This window comes from Anser cygnoides, chromosome 5, assembly GCF_040182565.1.
Source record: "Anser cygnoides isolate HZ-2024a breed goose chromosome 5, Taihu_goose_T2T_genome, whole genome shotgun sequence".
NCBI lineage: Eukaryota > Metazoa > Chordata > Aves > Anseriformes > Anatidae > Anser > Anser cygnoides.
The window spans coordinates 12,553,794-12,569,617 of record NC_089877.1 but is presented as its reverse complement, the minus strand read 5'-3'; the positions used below and the strand labels follow the sequence as shown (position 1 = coordinate 12,569,617).

The 15,824-nt window shown below is 70.8% G+C and overlaps 3 protein-coding genes across 5 annotated transcripts; 1 reads left to right on the top strand and 2 right to left on the bottom strand.

Moving 5' to 3' along the window:
• Nucleotides 1-84: 84 nt before the first annotated feature.
• SLC43A3 (solute carrier family 43 member 3) lies at nt 85-7,589 on the bottom strand. 3 transcript variants are annotated; one of them, XM_048050060.2, is made up of 13 exons: nt 5,339-6,270; nt 4,881-5,098; nt 4,435-4,564; nt 3,919-3,965; nt 3,751-3,827; nt 3,582-3,674; nt 3,323-3,462; nt 2,771-2,877; nt 2,286-2,441; nt 2,085-2,198; nt 1,246-1,432; nt 931-1,054; nt 85-390 (listed from the first exon to the last, which is right to left on the bottom strand). In XM_048050060.2, exons 1-13 carry the CDS (start codon nt 5,827-5,829, stop codon nt 235-237), a joined length of 2,040 nt encoding a protein of 679 aa, XP_047906017.2. In that variant the 5' UTR covers nt 5,830-6,270; the 3' UTR covers nt 85-234. The 3 variants fall into 3 exon arrangements, with proteins under 3 accessions (XP_047906017.2, XP_066853659.1, XP_047906016.1); XM_066997558.1 differs by lacking the exon at nt 5,339-6,270 and adding an exon at nt 7,482-7,589 and having other exon boundaries at nt 87-390; XM_048050059.2 differs by lacking the exon at nt 3,582-3,674 and having other exon boundaries at nt 87-390; nt 5,339-5,496.
• A 1,593-nt stretch (nt 7,590-9,182) lies between these two features.
• On the top strand, nt 9,183-13,943 carry RTN4RL2 (reticulon 4 receptor like 2). Its single transcript, XM_048050010.2, has 3 exons — nt 9,183-9,479; nt 11,311-11,795; nt 12,387-13,943. The coding sequence occupies exons 1-3, from the start codon at nt 9,446-9,448 to the stop codon at nt 13,113-13,115; spliced, it is 1,248 nt and encodes a 415-aa protein (XP_047905967.1). The 5' UTR covers nt 9,183-9,445; the 3' UTR covers nt 13,116-13,943.
• Nucleotides 13,944-14,184: 241 nt separating this feature from the next.
• TIMM10 (translocase of inner mitochondrial membrane 10) lies at nt 14,185-15,524 on the bottom strand. The gene is made up of 2 exons (XM_066998198.1): nt 15,365-15,524; nt 14,185-14,480 (listed from the first exon to the last, which is right to left on the bottom strand). Exons 1-2 carry the CDS (start codon nt 15,433-15,435, stop codon nt 14,279-14,281), a joined length of 273 nt encoding a protein of 90 aa, XP_066854299.1. The 5' UTR covers nt 15,436-15,524; the 3' UTR covers nt 14,185-14,278.
• Between the last annotated feature and the right edge of the window lie 300 nt (nt 15,525-15,824).

Below are 15,824 nucleotides of genomic sequence, written 5' to 3'. Positions count from 1 at the left end.
GTCCATGTGTTTTGGGGATGTGTAGGGGCTGTTCCCCCAGCCCCGTGAGGCAGGGGGGACCCAAACCCACAGCAGACACTGGGGACACCACAGGGAGTAGCACAATAGGTTGTTAATATTTATTCCCCCCCGAAACACCCCCATCTCCCACTGTGCCCTCTGGCACAGGTCCATCCCTCCCCCAAAGTCCAGTAGAAAACGGCTGCAGCAGGCGCTTGGTGCTGGCTGTGGAGCTCAGTGCGGTGTCTGGGCAGGGGTCTCGGCGCTGGGGGGGGCATCCAGGGGGCTGCTGACAGCCTCCAGGTCCTTGGCACGCCGCCGGCACTCACGGGCCACCACCACGGGACTGACGAAGGCCACCAGCACCACAGCAATGAGCCCCACGTTCACCTGTGCAGGGCAAGGGGCATTGGGCATACGGGGCAGGGGCTGACCTCACCCAGACAAGGAGCCCCTGTGCCAGCTCCTCAGCCTCCCTGAGGCTGCCTGTGCTAGAGGCAGCACCCCACGGCCCGTCCCACCATGTGGCAGGGCTTCCCGACCCTTTATAGGGCCAATCCAAACTTATATCGAGCCCTCCATTCCACCATAGGGCATGAACCCCATGCTGCCATGGGCTGGGGTGACACTCCTGCCATGGAACATGAACCCCATCCTACAATGTGATGGGACCTCCGTCTCTCTGTAGGCCAGTACTTCCATCCCCCCCTTCGGGCAGGAACCCCATCCAGCCTCGGACCAGGACCTCCATCCATCCATGGACCTTTACCACCACCCCTCTGTAGAACAGGAGCCCTATACCCTCACGGGACAGCATCCCCAAGCCCCCATGGGGCAGCCCCCCATACCCCACGGGGCACCACCCCCATGCCCCCACGGGGCAGCCCCCCACGGGCTGTAGGACACCCAGGGGCTGCGGCGAGCACTCACGTAGAAGGGGTCCCCTTTGAGCACCCCGCGCACCAGGGTGATGCAGGGGTACTGCAGCAGGGCCACCAGTGCCGACAGCGCCATGGCCAGCCCATACAGCTTCCCGAAGTGCTGCGGGGGAAACCTGCCAGGACACCCCACACGTCACTACCACCCCTCCACCATTTTATGCCCCCTCCACCCTCGTGCCACCGCCCTGTCCCCCAACACCACCGCCCTGTCCCCACCACAGCCCCACTGTCCCCCACTGCCGTGTCCCTCGCCACCACCCCTCTGTCCCCCAGCACCAGCACTCTCACGGGGCGCAGGACTCACGCGATGGCCAGGAAGGCGGCGTTGCCCCCGTAGAGGAAGGAGCGGCTGATCACCTGGAGCACGAACGTGGCAAACTGCACGGGCAGCATGGGCACGGCCGCGCAGATGGAGAACAGCACGCACTGTGTCACTGTCACCACCAGTGACAGCACAGATGCCTGCAGGTCCGCCAGCGCCCCCCGGGCTCCTGTGGGCATGGCAAGGTCAGGGCACGGTGGGGACGTGTCCCCAGGTACAGCAGGGTTGGGACATGGTGGGGATATGACTATGGGCACGGCTGGGTCACGGTACGGTGGGGACATGTCCCCAAGTAGAGCAGGGTCAGGGAACACTAGGGACAGGTTCATGGGCATGGTGGGGTCAGGGCATGGTGGGGACATGTCCATGGGCATGGTGGGGTCAGGGCATGGTGGGGACATGTCCGTGGGGATGGTGGGGTCAGGGCATGGTGGGGACATGTCCATGGGGATGGTAGGGTCAGGGCATGGTTTGGACGTGTACATTGACACAGTGGGTTCAGGGCATGGTGGGGACATGACTGCAGGGTCACACCATGGTAGTGACAGGTGCCCAGGTAGAGCAGGGTCAGGACATGCTGAAGACGCATCCCTGGACACTGCGGGTAAGGACGCATTGGGGCCATATCCCCTGGTAGAGCAGGGTTAGGGGGCTGTGAGGACCCACCCCCAAGCCCAGCTGGGTCAGGGCACTGGCGGACTTGTCCCCAAGGAGCACAGGGGCCAGGGCACCGCCACGGTGGCCCCCAGCCACATGGGCACAGCAGGGACATCCGCCGTGCTGAGTCCCCAGGGTGGGCTCGCGGGGACGGGGGCGGTTACCCTCCGGGAGGTGCGCCTTGCCCCGCTTGTGGCGGTCGAGGATGAGGCCGTTCCAGGGGGCGCAGAGCACCCCGCAGAGCTGGGTGAAGGCGAAGGCGTTGGTGTAGGTGCTCACTGTGGGGAGGCAGGGTCAGTGAGGGGGCTCTGGCGCCCAGCTCCCCTGGGGTCACCGGGACCCGTCGCGTGGCCGCCGTGCCCTACCCAGGCTTGCGTCGCCGCGGGCCAGGTGGTCGAGCAGGGGGTTGAGGGTGCCGATGAAGAGATAGTGGCGCAGCTGCATGACGGAGAGCCACACCACGTGCCAGAAGAAGAGCCACGACAGAACGCAGGGACGGAAGGGCACCGCCGCCGTGCCGCCTGCCCGCGCACAAACCCAGTGGGCGTCAGGGGCAGGGCTGCCCGTGGCCACGCCCGCAGCGATAGGCCACGCCCCCCGGGGACACGCCCACCCACTTGGCCACGCCCACCCACATTCGGCCCAATGGCCACGCCTACCGGTGCCCATGCGGCCACGCCCCCACCAGCTGCTCAACCACGCCCAACCCGAAGCCACGCCCCCTTCATTTGCATATCCCGTGCATATCATTTGGCCACGCCCACCCCCAGCATGCTCAGTCACCAGCATGGCCCTGACCGCCCCCGGCCAACCCCCCCGCAGACGTCCCCTGCCCCTGGTGCCCCGTCACCTTTTGGGGCACTGGGCTCCAGGGGCACTTCCTCGGGGCCTTCACCCCCCGGCGGGCGCTTCTCCTCGTAGGTGCGGTAGGACTGCGACCGCCCCGGGCACTGCAGCCTGCAGGAACGCTCACCTCGTCACCCCACCGGCAGCGCGCCCCACTGCCACCACCGCGGGTTGGGCACCGCCACCATCGCCACCCAAAGGATGGGCACCACCACCACCATCCATGGGACGGGCAGGAGAACCAGCCACGGAAGGGACACCATGACCACATCCACCACCACAGGATGGGCACCACCACCACCATCCATGGGACGGGCAGGAGAACCAGCCACGGAAAGGACACCATGACCACATCCACCACCACAGGATGGGCACCACCACCACCATCCATGGGACGGGCAGGAGAACCAGCCACAGAAAGGACACCATGACCACATCCACCACCCCAGGATGGGCACCCCCAACCACCCCCAGGACAGACAGTGCCACTAGAACAGCACAGCCCCACGTGGGGACGGGCTTTGCCACCCGGCGGGACGCAGCAGGACCCCCTTACCCGTAGTTGTAGGCCGGGGGCAGCGGGTAGGGGATGCGCGTGCGGGGCATGAGGAAGAGGGTGCGCAGCAAGTGCCAGGCACTGCAGGCTGCCATGAAGAAGAACATGGCCTGCAGGGGCAGCCCGCGCTCGTACAGCACCTGGGGACATGCACACAGTGTCACCGCCCCAGCTGTGTCCCAGCTGTCCCCTTGGCCATGTCGTGCTGCCACCTGTACCCCGTCCGTGCCCCGTCCCTCCCGCAGCACCCCACGCCCACCTTTATGATGAGGAAGATGGCAGACGAGGAGTCGAAGGCCCCGTTGTAGAGGGTGATAACGATGGAGCGGTACTTCCCGAAGAGGTTGCCCACCTGGCAGAGAGACCCCCCCCCATAAAACCGGTGTCCCCAGTGCCAGGCAGGGTGCCCCAGGTGTGCCGAATCTCACCTGCATGTTGGTGAGGATGAGGAGGATCCCGCCCACCGACAGCATGGACATGGCTGGGAAGAGCAGCACGGCCAGGTCTGGGGACACCGGTGTCAGCGGGGCTCGGAGACACGGGTGTCCCCCCAGCCCCCATGGGGGCAGCAGCACCCAGCGACCGCAGGGTCTCACCTGGCGTGGAGAAGGCAACCAGCAGGGTCCCACCGGTGTAGAGGGAGCTGAAACATGGGGACGGCGGGGACAAAGTGGGCACAGGGCACCGGGGGAGAGCTGGCAGCCCTGTGCCCACGTGGCACCCAGCACCCTGACGTCTCCTGGGTGCCCCACCACTGCCTCACTTGACACCTCCAGGGCTGAGGGACATGGGGACAAAGCAGGTGTGCTCTGGGGACATCAAGTGGGACATCCGCGGGTCTGGGGGAAGGGGGGGTGTCCTGGGACCGTGGGCAACACGGGACACACCAGGGACATTTGGTGGCTGTCCTGGTGTCCTGGGGCTGCCACCCGTGCCTCCCCTGTGCAGGCAGGGCCCTGCCAGCCCCACCCTGCCTGGGTGCCCCGATAACCGCCCCAGTCCCGATAACGCCCCCCTCACGCCCCCCCCTGGCGCCAGCACCCTGCTAACAGGCCCTCAGTCCCGGGGCACCCACGGGTGCCCTGCCCCTGCCCACCGACACACCCACTCACATGGCAATGAGGCGGGCCACGGCGGTGCCGAAGCGGTCAAAGACGTAGCCCATGGGGAGGGTCATGAAGTTGTTCATGAAGGAGCCAATGGTGAAGACGAGGGAGAACTGCTCATCCTGCCCGCTGCAGTCTGCAAGGCAGCGGGGACACGGGGACAGCGGGGACGTGGGCACCGGCACGGCGGGAGCAAGGACACAGGCCACCAGGCAGGGGGACAGCGGGCAGCAGGGCTTCAGGGACATGGTGCACCAGGACAGCGGGGGCACAGGGCACTGGGGAAGCTGGCATCCCCTGGCAGTGGGGATGCAGGGACGAGGACATGGGAACACGGGGCACCAGACACTGGGGACACGAGGCAGTGGGACAACGAGCAAGCAAGACATGCAGGGAGCAGATATGGGGACAGGGGACCAGGAGGGATGGGGACGGTGTCCCCGGGGCCATACCGGGCAGCAGCGTCCTGTTGGGGCCGGAGCTGGCCGAGGGCTGGCACAGCTCCCTGAAGTAGTCCAGGTCCTTGAGGACGTAGACGAGGGATGCCCAGCCGAAGATGATGCCGCAGAAGGCCCCGCACTCCAGCAGCCCCGAGAGCAGCGTGCCCAGCCGCTTGGCCCGCCCCGCGCCCCCTCCTGCCATGCTGCCGGGCACGGGGCTCCCGCTGCGCCTGCAGGTGGCAAATGGGGGAGGGGGTGTCACAGCCCGGCGTGGTGGCACCCACGTGCTGCCCGCCCCCCGCCCCGGTACCCAGAGCAGGGATATGGGGTGGGCAGCACCCCGCAGGGCGCGTGGCCAAATCGCCCCTTGTCCCCCAGAGGCATCCTGTGCACTGGTACCCCCCCGTGCACCTGCAACCCCCCGTGCACCGGCACCCCCCCCGTGCGCACGCGTGCCCCCACACACCCACCTGCGCGAGGCCGGACCTCGTGCCACCGCCACGGAGTTTGGACCCTGGGCCGGACCCCGCTGCGCACGCACGGCTGCCCCGCGCACACCCGCGGTAATCTCACAGGGGCACCCATAGGCTCCCCGGGGCTGCCGGCGCCGATAGGCACTTGTTGCCCCTCCGCAGCACCGGCCCCCCTCCGCCACCCCACCCCGCCCCGCCGCCTCCTTATCTCCCCGCACCACCCAGTCCCAGGGAGCTGCCACCTCCCCTGGGCGCCCGGCGTGTCCCCTGGGGGCCTGGCACAGCCCCTGGGGACATTGGCGTGCTGCTGAGCACCTGGGGACAATGACATGCACACACCCCCCAGGGACCTGGCACGCTGTTAGGCACCCTGGCACGAACTTTAGGGACACTGGCACAGCCCCTGGGAAGCTGTCACACCCCCTGGGGACAATGGCACCGTGACAGGCGTGCTGGCACCCCCCCCGGGGATGTTGGCACACCCCCATGGGGACGCTGGCACCACTTGTGGAGGCCCTGCCACACCCTTGGGTGCCCGGGGAACCCCAATCACAGCCCCTGGGGACACTGGGACAGTGCTGGGAGCCCCGGTGTGACCCTCAGGGACACTGTCACTCCCCTGGAAACCTGGCACACCCCCAGGAACCCCGTCAGACGCCCCCTCAGGAATCCCAGCACATCCTCTGGGGACACCGTCACATCTTGGGGACCCTGGCATATCCCCTGGGGCCCCTATCGTGCCCCCAGGGACCTTGGCACACCGCTGGGAACCACGATGCACCCCTGGGGGACATTCTCACCCCCCCGGGGACTCCAGCACTACCCTGGGGACCCCGTCCCCCTGCTGGGGACCCACCACACCCACAACAACCTGGTCCCACCGGTGTCACTGGTGTCACCGGCCGGCTGCCATGAGCACCAAGCTCCCACCCCCTGGCCGGTGTCCCCTGCGTCCCCCCACCGCTCAGCCCCACGCGCTCAGAGCTCACACTGCACCTCTGTGTCACCGTGTCACCGGACCCCCCTGTCACCGGACCCCCGTGTCACCGGACCCCCGTGTCGCCGGACTGTCACCGGCGCTGGCTCAGCTGTCCTGCGGCCCCGCGTAATGGCTGCTAATGAGGCCTCATTACCGCCGGACGGCAGACGAGCCCGGCCGGGGAGAGCAGCTAAAGATTAACCCAGGCCCCGTGGCCAGATGGTGCCGGATGCGTCCCAGGGCCGAGGAGCTGCGCTGCCTTTAGCCACCCCACGGGGACTTCGTGGGGCTGGGGCGCGGGCAGGGGTGGCACGGGGTGGCCGCGGCCACCAGTCCCAGCATGGCACAGAAGGGGACGGTGCTTGCCTGGTGCTGGCATGACAGCCTGCTGCCGTGTGTCCCACCGACACGGGACACCCCAAAAAACCCCATGGGTGACCAGGTCATCGCCAGCGGGGGCGATATCCCCTCTGTCACCCCGTGCCACCTCTGGCTGTGACATGGGGCAGGTGGGGACGACACCCCCCCACGGCAAGGGATCTGGACGGCCGGGTCTGGCCTGGCTCCAGCTCCTCCAGGACGGTTTTAATTATTAATGTGGATGAAGGCAAATTATTCCGCCGAGGGGCGGGGGGTGGGGGGCACCCTGCGCAGAAGGGTCCCCGGGGGGCAGATGTGGCTTCTCCAGAGGCTGCTCTGGGGCTGGGATGTGGGGAGCTGCCCCACGGCCCCCAACGCTGCCCCACATCCCAAAGCACCCTACGAGGCCCTGGGGTGCTGGGGGACGCTGGGGGGCCAGCATGGGGTGGGAGTGGGGGTGTCCCAACGCCCGATCAGCCCCGCAGCCCCCCCGGCACCGCCACAAGCGCCCCGCAGCCCCCCAGTTCCCACCCCCACGGCTTCGCCCCCCCTCAAAGACCTGCACCCCCCGACCCCTCCGAGCCCCCCCCCGGCTCGGCACGGCTCGGCACGGCCCGGCACGGCTCGGCATGGCCCGGCACGGCTCGGCACGGCACGGCCCAGCCCAGCACGGCTCGGCTCCGAGGCGCCCTCCTGCATCCCTCCGGGGATGGCATCGCCGCGGCTCCGCCCCGGCACGGCCCGGCACGGCTCGGTTCGGGCTCAGGCCCGGCTCGCACGCTCCCGGGACACCGCACTCACCCCCGGCCCCGGCAGCGGCCGCCAGTCCTCCGCGGCGGAGGGGCGGACCGCCGAGGCACGGAGCCTCCCCCCGGGCGTGGCGGGGGGGGCGGCGACCTCCGGGGGTCACCCGTGCCAGGAGCCCTCCCCCTGGGGGGGGGGGATTTGTGTGTCCCCCCCCCCGGCTCCGCCATGCCCTGACCGACGCCCCCGCGCCCCCCCCCGGCTGCGCCCTGCCTCGGCTCCGCTCTGCCGCGGCCATCCCCCGGTGTCCCCCCCCCGGCGTGGTGTCACCTCCCTGTCCCCAAGCCCCCCCCTCCCCGAGTGTGTGTGTGCCCCCCCCCCAGCTCCATTCATCCCTCGCCCGGCCATTCATCCCCCCCCGTCCCCCCCCGCTGTCATTCAGCTGCTCAGCACCCACCCGTCCGTCTGTCCGTCCAGCACCATCTGGCCCCCTCCACCCGTCCATCCGTCCACCCATTCACCCCGACATCTGTCCCGCTGCTCAGCCGTCCCCCGACGTCGCTGCCCCCCCCGGCCCCCCCAGCACCTCCTGTCCGCCCTTCCCTCCCCACCCGTCCGTCTGTCCATCTGCCTTCTGTCCGTCCTCCAACCCAATCCCTCGTTGACCGACCCTACCCACCCGCCACCCCACTGCCACCCTGTCCCCGTCCCTAGGCCTTATAGGGTCACTAGGGCCTGTCCCCATATCCCCACGCCATGTCCCCACGGGTGGGCGCCCACGGGTGCCCCCACCCCACGCCGCGCACCCCCAGCACCCTACAGGCACGCATAGGGCCTAGAGGACGGGGACAACCCTCGGCACAACGGGGTGCCCGGCTCCCTGCGGGACAGGAGAGGCCGTGGGGGCTGCGCCGGGGAATTTGGGAGGGGGGACACAATTCGGGGGGGGGGACACACAATTAGGGGGGGGACAGCGAGCGGATGGCAGCCCCTGAGTCAGCCCCGTGCCGCCCGCGACGCCCACCGCTCCCCGCCAGCGTCTGTCTCTCCAGCTTGTGATATTTCGCTCGCCGGGAGCCGCGCCGGAGACGGCACCGCAAACACGGCGGGTGCCAGATTGTGCCGCCGCAGCCTGGCACGGCCACGCGTGCCCCTCCCCACCCGTGGGGCCGCTGTCACCCCACGCCGGGAGGGGGGGACGCACGCGGGACACCCTGGTGGCGCAGGAGCCACCCAACCCCGGTGGCCTCGCCGAGGCTGGCACCGCGGACAGCGCCCGCTCCGGCACCGCGGACAGCGCCACGGTCCCGCGTGGGCGTGGGGACAGAGCGGGGCCACCTCCCGAGCCCCCCCCCCCCCGCTGTCCCCCTGTGTCCCGCGCTCGGGACGCCCCCTCCGACCTCCCCAGGACCCCCGTGGGCTCCACGGGACCCCCGCGGCGAGTCCCCAGATCCCGGGGAGGCTCCTCCGCGGTGCGCCCCCCCCGACCCCACTCTCGCTGCACCCACTCGCGAGTCCCCGCGTCCCGAGTGGGCGCCCCCCCCGGGTCCCACACCCCCAGCGGGCACTGCCCACCCTCTGCTCTCCCCCCTTGTCCCCGCGCGTCCCGCTTTTGTCCCCTTTTGTCCCCCGCGGGTGGGCGCCTCCCCCGTGGGTGTGCGCGCCCCCCGTGGCGCCCCCCCCCCCCCCCGAGGCGGAACGGGACGGCCCGGCCCGGCCGGGGAAGGGTTAAACGGCGGGGGGCGGAGCGGGGCCGCCCCGGGATAAGGCGCGGCACCGGGCACGGCTCAGCCCCTCCGGGAGCCGCGGGGAGAACCGAGCCCAGCCGTGCCCACCCGTGCCCAGCCGTGCCCACCCGTGCCATGCCCCGGGGTGGCGGCGGCGCTGGTGGCGGTGGTCGCTCCTGGCGGCGTAACGGGGGGTAAGGGGGGGCGCGCAGCCCCCCCCCCCGGTCCCGGCCATGAGCACCCGTGCACCGGGCAGTGCCTGAGCGCCCGCTCCCGGTCCCGGCCGCCCCCACCATGCTGCCCCCGACGGCTCGGGACCTGCCCCAAGGTAGGCGTGGGGCGGGCCGGGGGCAGGGACCCGCCGCGGGGGGGGCGCACGGCCCGGCTCGGGGGTGCCCCGGGACCCCCCGACCCCCCCCTCCCGCTGGCTGCGGGGACGTCGGGGGGGCGCGGCCCAGGATTTTGGGGAACCCCGAGGTTCGGGGGGTGAGCCCCGAGCGCGCCGCTCGGGGCGGGGGGGCCCGGGGCGATCAGGGAGCCCGGGGGCACCCAAGGGTGCCCGGGGTGCGCTGCGGATGCCGTGCGCCCCCCCCCCGGGGTGCGCGCTGTGGGTGCGAGGAGCACCCCGGGGTGCGCCCCCTCGGGTGGGAGCCTTCGGGGGGAGCCGGGGGGGGCCGGGGGCACCCCGGTAAGGGCGCGGGGCGCATTTAGGGCGCGGGGCCAGCCGGAACCCTGAGACCCCTACAGCCCCCCCGCGGCACCCCGGGGACGCGGGTACCCCGCGGGTGGGTGCCCGGGGGGGGGAGCCGCGCTCGGGGAAGGGAAGCGGGACGGGGGGGTGGGTTTGAAGGGGGGGGGGGGGGGGAGCGTTTGGCACGGGGAGCGGTGCCCGGGAGCCGGTGACTTCAGCGCTAAACTGAGTCAGCCCGCGGCGAGGGGGAGTGACAGATGGGGCGCGGGAGGGGGGCGCCGGGGGGGCGCACGCCGGCACGGGGCGCCGGAGGAGGGGGGCGGCGCCGAGCAGCTGCGCCGGACGCCTCCTCGTCGTCGTCCCCCCCCTCTCCGTGTACCGGGGGGGGCGCGCACACACACACACACACACACACACACACAGAGCCGCCTCCCATCCCCCGGTGAAGGCAGCTCCGCGCTTTCCCCCCCCACACCCCAAAAAAAAAACCTCCCCCCCCCCCCTCCACCTCTCCGGGCCCGGGGCCAGGCCGCGGGGCTGAATTATGGATGAGGCTCTCGGGTTGCACCCGGGGGGGGGGGGGGGGGGACCGATATGGGGGACGAGGAAAGGGGGGGGGACACGGGGGCGCAAACGCACCCGGAGCGGCGGCGACGCGTGTCACCGGTGCGCGCGTCAGCCCGCGCCCACGCGTGCCTTGCCCCGCACGTGGCCGCGGCACGCGTGCACGTGGCGCCGCCCTGCCGCCGGGGGCGCGCATGGGGGGCATCACCCCCCGGGGGGGGTCGGACCCCATGGGAACGGGGTCACGGAGGGGGTGCGAGGATGGTGAGGGGCGCCCCGAGGGCTCCTTGGAGCGCCCGGCCCCCTGGGGTGCCCCGGGGTGTGGGGTGGGCATGGAGGTTCTTATGGGAACGTGAGCCTGCGCATGGCCCTAGGAGCTCCTGGGGCAGCGGGGCTGTGTGGGGTGGATGTGGAGCTCTTGGGGTGCGTGATCCTATAAAACGGTCGTGGGCACAGCCCCAGGAGCTCCTATGGGATCTTGGCCCTATGGGATGTGCATGGCCCTACAGGGCTCCTAGGGGAGCGTGGCCATGCGGGGTGGACACGGCCATGGAGAGTTCCTTGGGTGCATGACCCAAGGATGAGCATGGCCATATGGGGTGGGCATGGCCATGGAGAGTGCCTTGGGTGCATGACCCAAGGTTGGGCATGGCCATATGGGATGAGCTTGGCCATATGGGATGAGCACAGCCATGTGGGGTGGGCACGGCCCCATGGAGCTCCTAGGGCCAGAGAGAGACTGGTGGCAGCCCACGCCCTGGGGTGCTCCTGGGGGTGCCCTCCACAGGGTGCCATGGGGTGCTCAGGGCGCTGCGCGGGGCAGCGGGTGTGCGGGGCTGGGCTGGGGGCTTCGGGGCGCTGCCCCAGGCCGTGCCCCCGGGCTGATGCCCCACTGTGCCCGCAGGCGGGCGCCTGGCGGCCCTGCTGCTGGTGGTGCTGGCGTGGGTGCCCGGCGGGGCACCCGCCTGCCCTGCGCTCTGCACGTGCTACGTCTCGCCGCCCACCGTCAGCTGCCAGGCCAACAACTTCTCCTCGGTGCCCGCGGGGCTCCCGCCCGGCGCCCGCCGCCTCTTCCTGCAGAACAACGTCATCAGGGCGCTGCGGGCGGGCACCTTCGGGCCCAGCACCGTCACCCTCTGGCTCTACTCCAACAACATCTCCTCCATCCAGCCGGGCACCTTCCGCCACCTGCCCGCCCTCGAGGAGCTCGACCTGGGTGACAACCCTCACCTCCGCGTCCTGGCGCCCGACACCTTCCACGGCCTCCGGCGCCTCCAGGCCCTGCACCTCTACCGGTGCCAGCTGGCCAGCCTGCCCAGCGGCATCTTCCGTGGCCTCCACAGCCTCCAGTACCTCTACCTGCAGGAGAACGGGCTGCTCTACCTCCAGGTCCGCCTCGGCTCGGGCAGGGGCCTGGGGCAGCACCGCTGGAGGTGGCCCCGTGGGGCAGGGGGGAAGGGGTTGGCCGTGGGGGGGGCGTTGGAGCAGGGTGGTGGGGGAAGCTTGTAGGGCGCGGGACCTTCTCCTGGATGCCCACGGGGCAGGGTGATAGGTGGTGCTCGGGGTGTGGGGACAGGGAGTGAGGTGGAGTCGTGGGGCACCAACGGGATGTGGAAGAGGGCTCGTGGTGGTGCCCATGGAGCAAGGACAGGGGAGAGGGCGATGGCTGATGGCTGAAGGATGGGGACGTGGGACAAAGATGAGGGATGTCTGTGGGGCAGGGACATGGAGATGAGGGATGTCCAATGTCCATGGATCAGGAACCTGGGGCAGGGAGATGAGGCATGCCCATGGGGCAAGGAGATGAGGGGTGCCCATGGGGCAGGGATCTGAGTGATGCCCACGAAGCACGGACAGGTGACACCCATGGGGCCAGGATGGGAGGAGGTCAAGGTGATGCGCGATGCCCGTGGGGCCGGGGCAGGGCCGGTCGCCCCCCCAGGATGCCCCCCACCCACGTCCCCTCTCCCCGCCCCGCAGGATGACCTCTTCGCCGACCTGGCCAACCTGAGCCACCTCTTCCTGCACGGGAACCGGGTGCGGGCGCTGTCGGAGGGCGTCTTTCGGGGGCTGCCCAGCCTGGACCGCCTGCTGCTGCACGCCAACCGCCTGGTCGCCGTGCACCGCCGCGCCTTCCGCGGCCTGTCGCGCCTCACCATCCTCTACCTGTTCAACAACAGCCTGGCGGCGCTGCCCGGGGACCCGCTGGCCGCCCTGCCCGCCCTGCAGTTCCTGCGCCTCAACGCCAACCCCTGGGCCTGCGACTGCCGCGCGCGCCCGCTCTGGGCCTGGTTCCGCCGCACCCGCGTCTCCAGCTCGCCCGTGCCCTGCGCCAGCCCCCCGCACCGCCGCGGCACCGACCTGCGCCACCTGCGGCCCCAAGACTTCGACGCCTGCCCCGAGGAGGATGAGGATGAGGAGGAGGAGGAGGAGCAGGAGGAGAAGGACGAGGGTGGTGGTGGTGCGGTGGCCGTAGTGGGCACCCCCGGGCGGGCGCTGGGCCGCCCCGGCACCCTGCCCGCCGCGCCGCCCTCCGCCTTCTACCGCGACGGGCTGCCCCCCCACGACCTGCGGGGGTCCCAGCCCCGGCCGCCCCCCCCGTCCCGTGACTCCCGTGGCCCCCCCGAGGACGAGGTCCCCTTGGCTGCGGCCCCGCGCCTGGCCCCTGCCCTCCTGCCCCTGCTGGCCCTGCTCCTGCCCAACCTCTGAGCCCGCCCTTTGGGGGGGGGGCTCGGCCCCATTTGGGGGGCATCCAGACCCCTCCTCATCCCTGGGGGGGGTCCCCCTGGGTTTCCCTGAGCTGCTGGGGGCACCTGGAGCAGGGGGGGGGTCCCCAGGACTCGGCCCTCCACCCGCCCTGAACGAAAAGACCCCCCCCCCCGCAGGCACCGAGCGGTTGGGAATTATTTATTAAAAATGGTCTTATTTTGGGAGCCTGGGGCCCGGCTGGCTGCGGCGCTGCCTTTCCAGGTCACGGCGCGCTCTCTGCTCGTGAAATATTGATGGCCCCGGCACCGCCGCCGGCCCGCAGGGCGCCACAGCGCACGCACGGCTCGCTGCGGCACAGCACGGACGGACGGACGGGGTTGGGACTGGCCGCCCCTCTTCTGGGGTCTCTCCGGGCCGGGGTTCCTCTCTGGGGGTTTCCTCTCCCGGTTTCTTGTCCCAGTTTCCCCGTGTAGGTGTCCGTCACCTGGCACCCTGCGTGTGTGTGTTCGGGTGTCTGCCCCCATAGTGTCCCCGTTGGTGTTTTGGGGTCGTCCCTGTCCTGGTGTGGGCGTATTGGGGTCGTTTCTGACCAGGTATCCCTGTCTAGGTGTCTCAGGGTTGTTCCTGTCCAGGTGTGGTATATTGGGGTTATTCCTCTGCAGGTGTCCCTGTGTAGGTGTTTTGGGGTTGTCCCTGCCCAGGTGTGGGTGTATCGGGGTTACTTCTGTCCAGGTGTGGTGTTTTGGGGTTGTCCCTGTCCAGATGCCCCTCTCTGCCTGCCCTAATTCCCTGCGTGTCCCCGCAGGGTCTTTCCTAGCCATCCCCCACTGTCGTGTCGTGTCCCCCCCCAAGCCCTCGGGGGCTGGCAGCGACCCGTCCCCACCCTGCAGGGGATTACGAGGGGCTCAGCCCGGCTCCGCCTAATCCCAGGGATTACACGGGTGGGGCTGGGGGCACACCGGGTGCCCCCCTCAAGGACACAGCACTGGGGGACACCACGGGGGGGGAACCCCCAGACAGACCCCCAGCTGGACGTGGGGGCACAGACCCCCGACAAAACACTGCAGGGTGGGTTTGGGGGGCGAGGCGAGCAGCCAGCTGGCCCCAGGGCCTCCAGTTTATTGACGGGGGAAGGGGGGGGACACGGAGTGGGGGGGGGGGGGTCAGGCGGTGCCCGTGCCCTGCTGCATGCGCTTGAGGAGCTCCTCGTCCTGCAGCGACAGCTCTGTCAGCTTCTTGCCCATCCTCTCGTGGACGTCCAGGTACTTGGCCACGCAGCGGTCCAGGCACACGCTCTCGCCCTTCGACAGCTCCGGGTCCTTGTAGTGGGGGGGGACGCACTTGCGGTGGCACGCCTGCGTCATCCTGCACGGCACCGCGCTGTCACAGCCCCGACACGCACCCCAACACGCCCAGGCACCCGCTGTGCCCCCCCCCCCCCGCACCCTCTGCGTCCCCTAACTCTGACACCCCCTGGAGCCTCTGACACCCCCAAAGGCCCCCCCCAGATACAGGCAATTCCCCAGTGGCCCCTCTATGCGCCCCCCCATTCCCCAGGCACCCCCAATGTCCCCTAAATCACCCCCAAAACCCCCAAACCCCCTCAGCCCCCCCCTTCCCCAGCCCCCCCAAGACAACACAGACTCTGCAGTTCCTCCAGCCCCTCCAGGACCACCAGCTCCCCCAGAATCCTCCCCAGCCCCCCCCCAGTTTCCCCCCACCATGTTCCCAGCCCCCCCCATTCCCCAGGCACCCCCAGTGTCCCCTAAATCGGGCCCCCCCAAAGACCCCCAAGACCCTCCTAGCCCCTCTAGTTCCTCCAGCCCCCCGGGGCCCCCAGCTCCCCCAGTTTCCTACCAGCCCCCCCAGGACCCCTAGCCCCCCCCCCCCCATTCCCCAGGCACCCCCAGCGTCCCCAAACTCGGGCCTCTCAGCCCCCAAGACCCCCCCCAGCTCCCTCCCAGCCCCCCAGGACCCCCCCAAGACCCCCAGCTCCCCAGACCCCTAGCTCCTCCAGCCCCCCCAGACCCCCTCAGCCCCCCCCCATTCCCCAGACCCCCAGATCTCTGCAGACCCCACGCCCCCCAGCTCCCCCAGGCTCCCCCAGGCCCCCCCAGGCCCCCCCACGCCCCCCAAGACCTCCAGCTCCCCCCAGCCCCCCCCAAATCCCCAAGCCCCCAGGACCCCCAGCTCCCCCCAGCCCCCTCCCCCAGCCCCTCTCAGCCCCCCCAGCCCCCCGCAGCCCGCACCGGCTGTACATGTCGGCCATCATGTCCACCTCCAGCTCCGCCGCCAGCTGCTGAGCCCGCAGCGGGTCCATGGCGGCCCCCGGCGGGAAGCGGCCGCCACACGCGCTTCCGCCCGCACGCCGCGCCGCCCCGCCCCGCCGCCGCTCGCCGCCAATAGGAGCCGGGAGGGGCGGGACCGGCGCGCGGCCCAGCCAATGAGAGGGCGGGAATGAGGGGCGGGGCGCGGGGGAGGTGAAGCGGGAGGGGAGGCGCGCTGCCCGCCCTCAGCCCCGGGGGCGGGGCCGGCGCTCGGCCCACGCGTGTGCCTTGGGTCCCGCATGGGGCTGGGTCCCCCATGTCCCCCATGTCCTTCCATGTCCCCAATGTCACCTATGTCCCCAGTGTGCCCCCATGTCCCCACATGTTCCCCATGTCCCCCAGTGTGCCCCCAATGTCCCCCATGTCCCCCAATGTCCCCCCA